The sequence below is a fragment of the Elephantulus edwardii genome, unplaced genomic scaffold (genome assembly GCF_000299155.1).
Source record: "Elephantulus edwardii isolate Elephantulus edwardi_28Jun2011 unplaced genomic scaffold, EleEdw1.0 scaffold00049, whole genome shotgun sequence".
NCBI classification, from domain to species: domain Eukaryota; kingdom Metazoa; phylum Chordata; class Mammalia; order Macroscelidea; family Macroscelididae; genus Elephantulus; species Elephantulus edwardii.
The window spans coordinates 3770994-3783736 of NW_006399799.1; the positions used below are offsets into that span (position 1 = coordinate 3770994).

Consider the following 12743-nt stretch of genomic DNA (forward strand, 5'->3'; position numbering starts at 1 on the left):
GTTCTTGCTTGCGATGGTGAATAATGCTGCTATGAACATTGGTGTACAAATCTCAGTTTGTGTGTCAGTTCTCATATTCTCGGGGTATATTCCAAGTAGTGGAATAGCTGGGTCATATGGAATTTCTATGTTCAGCTTTTTGAGAAAGTGCCAAACTGCCTTCCAGAATGCACCATTTTACAATCCCACCAACAATGTATAAGAGTTCCTTTCTCATCACCTCCTCTCCAACATTTATTACCTGCTGCCCTGTTAAACTTTGCCACTGTTACTGGAGTGAGATGGTATCTCATTGTGGTTCTGATTTGCATCTCTCTTATTGCCAGTGATTTGGAACATTTCTTCATGTGTCTGTTTGCCATTCTAATATCTTCCTCTGAAAATTCTTTTTATGTCTTTTGCCCATTTTGTAATTGGGTTATCAGTCTTTTTCTTGTGGAGGTCCAGGAGTATTCTGTAAACTTTTCTTATAAGACTCTTGTCTGAGATGGGTCTGGAGATGTAGCTCAATGGTAGAGAACAGTGGTTCATGTGGCTTTCTGGTTGGGGTTCCTGTCCCACTTATATAGCTAAGACTTGAGTTCCAGATACACATTATCTGTACACAATTAATAACCCAATGCACACCAGTTGCTTAATCTTGTAAAACTCAACTTGTCCTGTTTCCTCATATATAAAATTAGGGCAAGAATCCAACTACTAGGGTGGCTATGAAAGATAATATGATAGCATCTAATGATCAGTGTGAGAATCTACAAATGTGAGCAATTATTATCATCATTTCCCCATCATGACATCTGACACGTGGGCCTGCCATGAACTGAGAGATCTTTGAGGGGCAGTGACAGATCCACAGTCTTTAAAGCATCTCTGGTCCACATTTTCCATGTGCTGGTGTACCTGGTGACAGCTGTGCATGTGTGAAGTAATAACTGCAAGGATTTCAGTCATAACAACCTCTTGCAGCCAGAGGAGTCCAGATCCCACACGTGGGACATCACAGCCTGTACCACTTTGTGCTGTAAGCAGGAAGACCTCATCTTTCTGGGCTCCTTTCTTACTAGACCTTCCTCAAGATCATGTGAAGAAAACCATTCTGGGAAGAGCTGCCTGGACTGTGCTGTTGAACTGCAGCTGGGACCAGATGGTGAGCAGCATCCTGCCTGCAGTGATGGGGCTTCCACTGATGACTGTTCTGATGGGGTACAGCCTACATGGTGGTGGGAACTGAACCAAGGCTCGGAGGCAGGCATGAGGGAGAAGTCAGACAGCCTGGGATCAAATCCCTATTCCTCCATGTCAGCCACTTGCCACAGGTATGTGTCTTAGGAAAAATGATGCCTCTGCTCTGCACCTCTGTTTCTTTTTCTATAAAATAAACATACTTATGCCCACCTCACAGAGCTGCTGAGAGTGGCAGCACACTTGGCACCCACAATACTTGTTCATAGTCTAAACTTTCTCTTTAGGTTCCATTTACACATAAAGAATCCCTGCTTTTCAAGGAACTCTTTCAATATTATTCAAAATGGGTGAGCCTGGAGGACATTATGCTGAGTGAAATATCTCAGTCACAAAAGGACAAATATTGCATGGTGCCACTGCTGTAAAATGGGACTGATATCAGGATGGGGGTAAGACTGAAAAAACTGGATATTGTGTATACTGCACTGAAACAGATGAGGGACTGAATAATTTTAAAGCGATGTATGATAGGGTATTATGGATATCACAAGAGTCCACAATTAAGGTTGCATAGTGGAATGTACTTGGAGCGGTGGGAGGGGTGTGGGGGGATTGTGTACCAGGGAGGGAGTCTTTCTTTTACTTTTGAAAGAGAGGAGCGAACTGGGGGGCGGGGGGAGAGGGCTGGGTGGGGAGAGAAGTGCAGCAATGAATGAATGGAAATCCAAATTCTCTGTAAATGTTCATTAAAATAATTTTAAAAATAAAATAAAATAATAAAAAAAGAATCCCTGCTATTAAGGTTGTTCCAACTGATAGTGACCTGTAAGAGGGAGTATAGTGTTTTCAAGGCTATAAATGTCTACGGGTGCAGACCACCTCATCACTCTACCTTGGCTAGTGTTTTCAAACAGTCAGCCTATTAGGTGTTCTTGTTGTCAGGTGCCATCAAGTCTAGCAGGACTCACAGTGGCTCTATGAATAACAGATCTGCATCTTGCCCTAACATGTCCCATTATCATGATCTGTCATGCTCAAGCCGACTGGTAATCACCATATCAATCCATCTCAGAGGGTCATCCTCTCTTGCTAGGACCCTCTACCCAGCATGAGGTTTCTAAGGATGAGTTCCTCCTGAAAATATACCCAATGTAAGTGAGATGAAGTTTCACCATCGTTGCCTCTAAGCACTCCTGTTGCCCTTCCTTCAAGACAGTTTTATTTGTTCTTTTGGCAGTTCATGGTTTAATCAACACTCTTAACCAACACCACAGTTCAAAGTCACCATTTCTTTTGTGATCTTTCTTATGCATTGTCCTTCAAACTTTTTGGTTAACAGCCCAATATGTAGCCATTGTGCTATTTAGACTTCTCTTATGATTATGAGTTGTATAAGAAAATGGAACTTAGTCTACCGCTGGTTATAAGCTTCAAGGGAAAGGATAGAGTCTCTGAGTCAGACATCCGATTCTCATCTAAGTTCGGCTGAAGTCCAGGATAGTGTTTTCTATTTCTCTCAAAAAGTTGGGTTCATAAACTTCTCCCATGAAGTGGCTGTGAGGCCAGAATGAGCTCGTAACTGGGGAAGGGTTTAACCACTTAGAAAAGGCCACATAAATGTCAATCATTTATTAGGAACAGTTGAATAAACACCTGTGTGAAAAGAGGCAGAGGCGCCTGTCCCTAAGTGCACATACGCCTTCACTGTCCTGAGGGTGGGAAAAGCTCCCAGCTCCTCTGCAGTCCCCACTGGGGAGTACATCTACATGAAGCCCATGCTCAGCAGAAAGCAGCAGTCCCCAGCAATCTCTCCAGCAGGGTGGATGCCTTCCTGAACTGAATTCAAGTAGCCATAAATGTCAGAACCAAGATTCCAGAGCAAAGGTTGGAAGGAAGAGGTCTGGGGAGGAAGGAAGTAGGAGTTGTTCTCCTGGTGCTGACTGGGCATGGGTATGAGGACACTTGACTCCCTGCCCCTTCACTGAGGTCTCACTCAGTGTGGTTGAGTTTAATAGTGATCCCCCCAAAAATAAGTATTTAAATCTTGTGTAATTGCATTTGAGAATAGAGTTTTCTTTGTTATTTTAATGAGATAAACTCTACATGACTTTCAACTCAATTCACCTATTGTTTTCCAGTCGGAAATTACTCATAGCTTACTTTCAGCAAGTTTTCAGAGGTTGTAAATCACATGGGAGGAGATTGCTCATCTTCATGTCTCAGAGCTGATGACGACTTCGAGCCACCAGAGAGGTGCCACCTTTGGGTTCACAGCACAACTCCTCACGTCACCATAGTTCCCTACACTAATATAGTACATGTTAATCCAATCACATTTGAGATTTTTTTTTTAATTATTTTTTTACGTAGAAGCAAGTAAAAATGTGGGAGTAGATATATGCCACATGAGATCAAGGGAGTAAAAGACCAAGCCTGAAAAGGTGATAGAGATAAAAATGTTCTCCTTATGTATACTGCATTGAAACAAATGGGGGAGAGAACAGTTTAATAAGCGATATGTGATTGGGTATTATCATTATGACAAGAGTCCAGAATGAAGGTTGCATAGTGGAACGTACTCTGGGCAAGGGAGCGGGCATTGTATATCAATGAAGGATTTTTTTCTTTTACTTTTCAAAGAGAAGAACAAACTGAGTGGTGAGGGACAGGGAGAAAAATGCGACAATGAATGAGTGGAAATCCAAAATCTCTGTAAATGTTCATTAAAATAATTTTTTAAAAAAAATGTTCTCCTAGTGCCCTGAATTCAGACTTCCAACCTCCTAAACTTGAGAAAAATTCTTTGTTATATCAATTTTTTAAATATTTCTTTTCTAGCGGTAGTACTGAGTACTATACTGTAGTACAGAGTCATGTAATATTTCTTTTATAGCAGTACTAAGATACCATAATACCAACATCCATGCTACCCATGGGAACCATGCTGAATTATGTCCCACTTGCTTGAGGGAAAGGCATAGACCGGTAGAGAGAAGTCTCAGGTATTTCCTCTGAAATTAAGCCCAGGAAAGTCTGAACTCACACACTCTTTCTTGGTTCATTGGCTCCCAAAACCCCACCCATCAGGAGAGTGAAGAACAAAAGCTCTCTGTAGCAAATCTTTGCACAGATGGGCAGTGGCTGGACCCAAGAAGGGTAAGGATCAGGAACATGAGGGAGACTGGGCTGGGAACCAAGAGGTCAGCCCAGTCCAGCGTGCCTGGTGGCCTTGAGTGACAGACAGACTGATCTCAGGGAGCAGGACACAGTGGGTGCAGGTCAGAGTCTCTGGAAAAAAACACCCTAGGAGGACCCTTCGTGGGACAGAAGGTAAGTCATATCAGACTAAAAGGAGGACAGAGGAAGAAGAGACAATGAAGAAGAGGGATGAAGAAGAGCTGTGATTAGAGTTCAGTTTAATACATATTTTATATGGGTGCACTGACCACATGGTTACTGAACCCTAAGACTTTACTCAATGCATTGCCATTCAGTTGGAACCTACTTATTGCTGACCCTGAAGGCTTTAGAAGGCTATAAATCTTAGGGGATGAGATTGTCCCTCTTTTTCTCAAATAACAATGGGCAGATTCCAGCATTCCAGCTGTTAAGAGAGTTGCCACCTTTGAATTAGCAGCACAAAGCTCTGTGGGCTACCATAGTGAGCTACATGGCTACCCACGCTACCTCTCTGATGGTTCAAATCCACCAGTGGCATCTCTGGAGAATGATAGGCCCTGTCCTCCTGTGTGATTTGCAGCCCCTGTAAACCAGCTGGAAATTCATTAAGTGTTGATTCAAATGTAATGGCAGTGAGGATTCTGGGGAAGCAGATGAATTTGATGTAGTCTGCAGACAGGTAATGGACTATTTGTGTTCAGGTGACATGTTCTGCCTTGGAGAAAGAGGAGGGTACTTAGAGTTTGAACAGAAAAAGTTTTCTGGGGAGAATGTCAGAACCTGTTCAAGAAACCCAGGGCGCAGGCAAAGAGGTGCATGGGAAGAGCAAGAGATAGAACCTGATACAAACCCCAGAAGGAACATGTGGAGGTGGAGCACACGTGAGACTGAACAGAAATAATGGAAGAATCAGCCAGCAAGCTGCCACAGAGCAAGGGGGGTGGGGTGACGGTACCCCAGGAGAGAAAGTAAATGGTGAAGGGTGGCTGTAGCAGAGTCATTTTCTAGTCCCTTCTTAAAGCTGGAATGGTTGGATTTTCAGAGAAGCTCACTGCGGCGAGTCCAGTCAGCCCTGTGGCCCCAGCACTGAAACAGGAAACAGAGGTCCTGGTCAAGCAGTTGGCCAGTTGCCAGGATTCTAAGAGTCTCCTGTCTGGTGTGGAAGGGGAGTGCAGGATGGAGAACATCCTTGGCCCAAAGATGAATGGAAGATGGAGGTTATTTCAAACTCTACCAAATAAGCTGATACAAACGTGTCCAGTTGGGGCCTGACAGATTTTGTGTTGTTGCTAGGTGCTGTCAAGTCTGAACTGACTCAGAGCTGGCCCTCCAGCAGGTTTGCAGAGACTGTAAATCACAAAGGAGAAAAATGTCCATCTTCCTCCCACAGAGCCGCTAGTGGGTTCAAATCTCATGCATTTGGGTTGACAGCACAGCTCCTTACCTCTTGGTTACCGGAGCTTCCTTTGGTGCTCAGAAAAAAAGTAGATTAATCTGACAGCAGGTAAGTGTCCCGTTTCCCTCCTCTCCTGCCCCAGCTCATCCTGGGAGACCAGCTGGTGGCATAGCAGATCATGTAATCTTCCACTTCTTAGTATTGCTTTAGAAGATGCATGAGCAATTGGGCTGAAACTTGAGGTGAAAAAGATTGATTGGCATGGCCTTGCAGGATGATTATAATTCACATTTTTCTATTTCTAGAAAAAAGGAGACTGCCATTTTGGAAGCAGAAAATCAACACTCAAGACCAGCTCTGCTGCACCCAGCCCAGGGGTTTTGGGCCTTTCTCCCTCGGTGCCTTGGTTCACTCCCACATGAAATGGGAATAATGGCAACTTCCTCACCAAGTGATCATGAGTGAGGACACGGTGGCTATAGAAGGGTTTTGCCAACTATACAATCAATAAGGGGTGCTCACTTCCAAACAGTTATCTCCAAGTCTGAGTGAGTGGAGAGGGGCATAGACCTGTCCTCTCAGGACACAGGGACACTGTCAGCATGAATTGGTTGTACCTGCAGGGACTCCTGAGTGGTGTGAACAAGTACTCCACGGCACTGAGCCGTATCTGGCTGACAGTGGTGTTCATCTTCCGAGTGCTGGTGTACGTAGTGGCTGCTAAGGATGTGTGGGGTGATGAGAAGAAGAACTTCGTCTGCAACACCAGGCAGCCAGGCTGTCCCAATGTCTGTTATGATGAGTTCTTCCCCGTGTCCCACGTGCGTCTGTGGGCCCTGCAGCTCATCCTGGTCACCTGCCCCTCACTGCTGGTGGTCATGCATGTGGCCTATCGAGAGGAGCGAGAGCGGCACCACCGCCTGAAGCATGGACCGAACGCCCCCTCCCTGTATGACAATGCAGGCAAGAAGCGGGGTGGCCTCTGGTGGACATACTTGCTGAGTCTTATCTTCAAGGCCATCATTGATACCAGCTTCCTCTACATCTTCCACAGCCTCTACAAGAATTTTGACATGCCTCGCATGGTGGCCTGCTCTGTGAATCCCTGTCCCCACACCGTGAACTGTTTCATCTCCAGACCCACAGAGAAGAAAATCTTCACCTACTTCATGGTGGGCACAGCTGTTATCTGCATCCTGCTTAACTTATGTGAAGTCTTCTACCTGGTGGTCAAGAGGTGTAAGGAGAACCTGTATATCAGGTGCAGGAAACGGCGAAGCCAGGGTGAACCACCTGATATTTATCTACCCAATGACCTCTCTCAAGAGGACATTCACCAATAAGGACCTCTGTCCTAATTAAGGCTGTGATAGATCCAACCGATAAAGGAGGGTGTGCATATAGAATCAAGACCAGAATATAGAATGACCAGGTTCCCCTGCTCCCCGGTCACCAAAGAAAACAGGCAAAGGCATTGTCACATCTATTCTGTAGTTAAGTGAGGAAGGTGACTACGGGGTCCAGGAACTTCACTCAGGGTCCAATGCCTGGAAGTTGGGCCCTTGGGTTTTGAGCCTTCACGGGAGGATTGCCTATGGGAATGCAGGTGGTTGACTAATGGAAATTTTGTGTATGTTGATAGAGTGTGTCAAAACTCTTAATAAATATTAATTTCCCAGAATACTGCATACTATTGGGAAGTGGCTGGTGGAGAAGCAAGGAGATTAACAATGGAAGTTAGGACCACTCAGTGGGCAACTGGGTCTAGGATCTCTGACTCACACAGCATTCCTCTCAAGTACACAGGATTTCCCAAAATGAAGTAGGAATTTCCAAAGGGAGTGGTGGCCCCAGTTACTCTGGGGTCTGTAAGCAGTTAGTTAAAATATTGAGAGATCCCAGAAGCCTCTGAGTCTAACATGACTGAGTTCTCAGTGAACATCCTCAGTTGAATGTTTGTCAATCAGAATGCCTCTGTGGTCCTATTCTGGCCTCTCCAAACTGCATGACTCTGGTCTCAGGAAGGAAAGTCCCTTCTGAGGTAGAAGGGAAAAGCCTGGGATTTCTGAGAGTCACGGGAGTCCTGCTTGTGTGTATGAAAGGCACAGGCTAGAGCCACAGTGAGGGTCTGCATAAGAGTTCCTTATGACTCAAGTCTGTGGAATTCCTCATTTCATTCATTCTATTCACAAAACAACCTCAACACCTTCCCACCTACTATTCAGAGCTTATATGTTTCCAAAACAACCCACCAAGTAGGATTTGCCCCTAGGTCTCAAAGCCCAACACACACAGCTTGCACGACAACTCTCACAAGGCAAAAGAAATTGCTCAGACTCACTAACCTCCAGACCAGACTCCTACCTACCACTATCACTATCACATCACTACCTCAATACATTCAAGATAGTTTCCACCATGAGTAGCACCCCCATCCACCAAACTGCCCAACCCAGCAGCTCAAATATCACCCTCAACTCCTCCTCTCACAGCTGTTATACACCACACCACAACACAGTGCATAATCCGAGTGATTCCCACTCTCATTCAGCCTCCATATGATATTCCACAGCTTTATGACCTCTTATTGCACCTCTCTCTTCTCCTCTCCACTGCAGGGCACAGAATGATCTTTCTATAATCTGATCATGTCATTGCTCCTTCTCTAAAATCTCCCCCTTCAGTGGTCTTCAATCCAGTCCCTGCTACCCCCTCAACCTCACCTCCTGCTTCCTCCCTCTTCTTTTTCAATTCATAGTTGACCCTCCAGTGGGTTCACAGTAGCTAATCACATGGGAAGCCCATCTTTTTGCTGTGGAGTAGGTGGTAAATTCAAATCACCTGCATACTAGGCCAGTAAAAATCCCTTTATCCCTATCAGTATATTGTTGTTGTTGTTGATTGTTGTCAAGTCGAGCATGACTCATAGCAACCCTATGAACAAATGACCCAATGCCTTTCCATAACTATCATCGTTTCTCCAAGTTCATAGAGTTTCTAGAGGCATGTGGTTTAGGAAGCAGATGCCACTCCTGCTTCCAAACCTGTTTTACAACTGGAAGCTCCACCAAACTGTCCACAGTGGGAAACCATTCTGGTATTTGATATCCCCATGGCACAAGATTCAGCAACAAGGCAAACCCAGGTTACTTCATACAACACATTGACAAAGAGATGTGCAAAGTGGAAGAGTCAAGTTGAATACGACTCCGAGTAAGCTTTGCACAAAAGACCTGAATTCTTTTCTCTAACTAACATAATTCCTGTACATTTATAGAGTTTGTAAAGCTTCCAGAGGCATCTAGTTTATTTAGAAAGTGGATCAGTATAATCAAAGAATTCAAGATCTCCTACACATCATATTGTTGCATGTTCTACATCCTATTTTCTCGCCCTGGAAAGCCTATTTTCCATCATCTGTGCATTCATTGCTCTGGACCTTCAGGAAAGCCTCAGCCACCTACTCCTTTGAGATACTTAGGTTATGTCTAAGATCAGAATGGTCAGCTTCCTTGTATGGACTCTCTTGGATCTATGAGCACCTCTTTCAGAGGAGGGGCCACTGAGTTGTGCAGATTTCAGCTGCCTTCAACAAATGATTGTTGTAGTTGTTGTTATATGCCTTCAAGTTGCTTACAATTCATAGCAACCCTGTGTTCAATTGATCTGAACCCTGCTCTATCCTGAGCCAATCAATCTCACAGTTTCTGACACACCTACACCTATTACCCCATTACTATGTCAATCCATCTCCTCCTAGGTCTTCCTCTCTTTCACTGTCCCTCCATCCTTCCAAGCATGATGTCCTTCTCCAAGGATTAGTCCTTTCTAGCAATATAGAAAGAATTGTCCCCTCTTTATTGCATTCCTCCACCTCACTTAGCTGAGGTGTTATGTTGTTGTTGTTGTTATTGTTGTTAAGTGCTGTCATGTCACCTGCAACTCAAAGTGGCCCTATGTACAACAACCCTAAACCCTCTCCATCTTGAGCCAATCTTATTGTCTCTGACACATCTGCCCTATTACTCTAGTCACTGAATCAATCCATCTCATCGAGGGTCTTCCTCTCCTGCGCTGTCCCTCCACCCTCCCAAGCATGACATCCCTCTCCAAGGGCTGGTCCCTTTGTGCAACATGTCCAAAATATGTCAGATGGAGCCTCAGAATCCTTGCCTCCAAGAAGCAGCCTAGTCACATCCTAAGACAAACCTGCTCGTTCTCTTAGCAGTCCATGGTATATTCAGTACTCTTCTCCAACACCACAGCTCAAAGGCATTCTCCTTCTATCATCCCTAGTAATTTGTCTTCTAATTTCTGGCTGTTGGTATCAACAGTGTTGACAGCAAAGTTTTTCTTTGTTGGTCTAGTTTTATACTACTCCAATCTAGTATCATATATAAGTGAGGGAACTTCCCCTTAGAAGAGAAGAGGCCTTCCAAGATTACAGAAAGTGATTCAATCCAGGTCAGCTGAGTCTGCTTGAGATTGTATCCTCTTTGGTCCACACATAGCCTCCATCTCCACTCTGGTCATAAGACAAAATGAGCTTGCTTGTCTGAGGTCAAGTCACCTAGGAGCAGAGCCTGAGGCAAGAATCTGGAGTTGAGGAAGTAACAAGGTAAGAAGGGTGTGAATCATGAATATGGAATGTTATGGATTGAATGTGTGAATGTGTCCCCTAAAAATATGTCCTAAACACCTTTATCTGTGGTTAGGATCTCTATAGTTAAGGAATTCATGTTGTGAGATCAAACTTGATAGTCTGAACTCAGCACCTGCTCTATGGAAATAAAATGCTTTGGTAAAGATTTACAATCTTGAAAATCCTACTCTCTCCTTCTCATTGCCACCAAGTCAGAAGTGACTTATAGCTGACCCTCCATTGACTTTCTGAGACTGTATATTACATGAGAAGAGATTACACATATTTTTTTCCTGATGAGCTAATGGTAGAATTGAACTGCCTGAGACTTATTCTTTGGGCTAGCAACTCAACTCATTATGGACTATACAACCAAAATCCCATTTGAAAACCTAAGGGACATTCATTTCTGCCCTGATAAAGAACTGAAAGTATTTACATTATCCTCAAAGACATAAATTAAAAGACACACAAAACCTTAGGAAAAAGTAGGAAATGATATCAGAGATAGGAAAAAATTGAAAATTAGAAACCATACAAAAATAGCAGCTAGAAATTCAGATGACTGACAAAGTATTATTAATATATATCTCCATGGATTAAAAAAAGTAGCATTGAATCAATTTAAGAAAGAATTCATAAAATATTGGACAAAATCCTTGTCATTATTTTGAGGAACAATCAGAAGAAAATAATAAATAAAGCCTAGGAGTTATGTATCTGCCAATTCCTTTCTATATAATGACTCAGTATATTCCTTCCATCTTCTTTTAATACTTCCTGGATCATTTAATATTCTGCCCGAAGCATCCTTGATTACAGCAACTCTAGGTTTGAATCTGTTCTTCAGTTCCTTGAGCTTAAGAAATGCTGAGCGAGTTCGGCCCTTTTGATTTTCTGACTCTAGTTCCTCGCACATTTCATTGTAGTATTTTGCTTTGTCATTCTGAGCAGCCTTTTGGAATCTTCTGTTCAGCTCTTTAGTATCTTGAATTCTTCCTTGTGCTTTGGCTTCTCTACACTCCAGTGCAATCTTCAGAGTTTCTTCTGACATCCATTTTGGTCTTTTCTTCCTCTTCTGTCTTTGTAATGACCATTTAGGCTCCATGTAAACATTGTTGTCTCACTCTTCAGAGGAGTAGACAGGTTTAAGTAAATGAAAATATGCCCCAAATAAAACTGTTGCAGAAGTGAGGTTTAAATACAAGGCTGCAAGCTCCAGATGCAGAAGAGTTAGGATGCATATTAGGGTTGTGGGATTCCAACTAATGATTGTTAGATACCAGATATAGAGAGAGGTGCAGGGTTTGCATACAGAAATATGGGACTCCAGATGTAGAGTTGCAGGTATCTGGACTAGGGTTAAAGACAAATGGTTGTCACAATGCAGAAGTAGGGGTGTGGGACTTTAGATGTAGATGTGTGGAGCTCACATGAAGGATTCCATGCCTGTGAGCACATCTGCCTCCCATCTGCCTCAGACTATATGGCACCTGCTTTATCCTGGATACAGCTACTCTGAAACCTACTCCCTAGAACTCATCTGTGAGATCATCCTTAAATCAGTGCACCTATCGTAGGCCAGGAGACTCTGTACAGTGTCTCTGATCTTCTATCTATGTTAATCCAGCACTAGACATAGTACTTGGCACAGAGTACCTGCCTCAGAGTTGAATCTTGAAACAGGATGGGAAGGCCATTGTGTGCACCTTTGGGCTAGTGAACAGGGTCTGTATTTAAGATGAGAAGGAAACTCAGAGCATTTGGTCCAGGTCGGGCTGGGTTATGTGTGTAGGAGAGAGGGTGGTTGCCTGTGCAGCACCTCATGTACACAATATTGTTGCGGTCCAAAGACTAAACAAGGGTTCAGCAGCTAGTAGGTTGGGGTTCTGAACCCGGAAGACTATTTGTCGGTGGCATCTTAAGGTCATGAGTAATAAATGTTGGCCATCAACACAGAGGTGATGAGATCCTGGAGCTCAGGGGCCAGTTTGTTTGTTTCCTGCTCATAACAGTCCCTGGAAATGTCAACTGGTAAAAATTAATATGTTCATTCCACACTGACACCAAATAGATGAAGCTTAATGAAGTTAATGATGCCATGACAGCCCGGCGGGCTATAAGGAAGAGGTGACTCATGCTATGGAAGCACAGACATAGGACCTAAGATGACCTAGATGTGGAATGCCAGACACGGAAAAAGGATATCCAGGTGCAGGTGTGAGAGGCTCCATATGCAGATGTGTGAGGCTCAGAAAGCGGATGTGGAGACATGAGGCCCCAGATGCAAAATGTATGTGAGCCTTCAGCTGAAAACTGCAGGGAAGGCTCTAGTTGTAG

The 12743-nt window shown here is 43.8% G+C and overlaps 1 protein-coding gene across 1 annotated transcript; it reads left to right on the forward strand.

Annotated features, from left to right (window-relative positions):
- Positions 1–6363: 6363 nt before the first annotated feature.
- LOC102847438 (gap junction beta-4 protein-like) lies at positions 6364–7104 on the forward strand. The gene has a single exon (XM_006886579.1). It carries the CDS (start codon positions 6364–6366, stop codon positions 7102–7104), a length of 741 nt encoding a protein of 246 aa, XP_006886641.1.
- The last annotated feature ends 5639 nt before the right edge of the window (positions 7105–12743 follow it).

Coding starts and splice junctions, on each gene's coding strand:
- LOC102847438 (XM_006886579.1), top strand. CDS start 6,364: ATGAATTGGTTGTACCTGCAGGGACTCCTGAGTGGTGTGAACAAGTAC.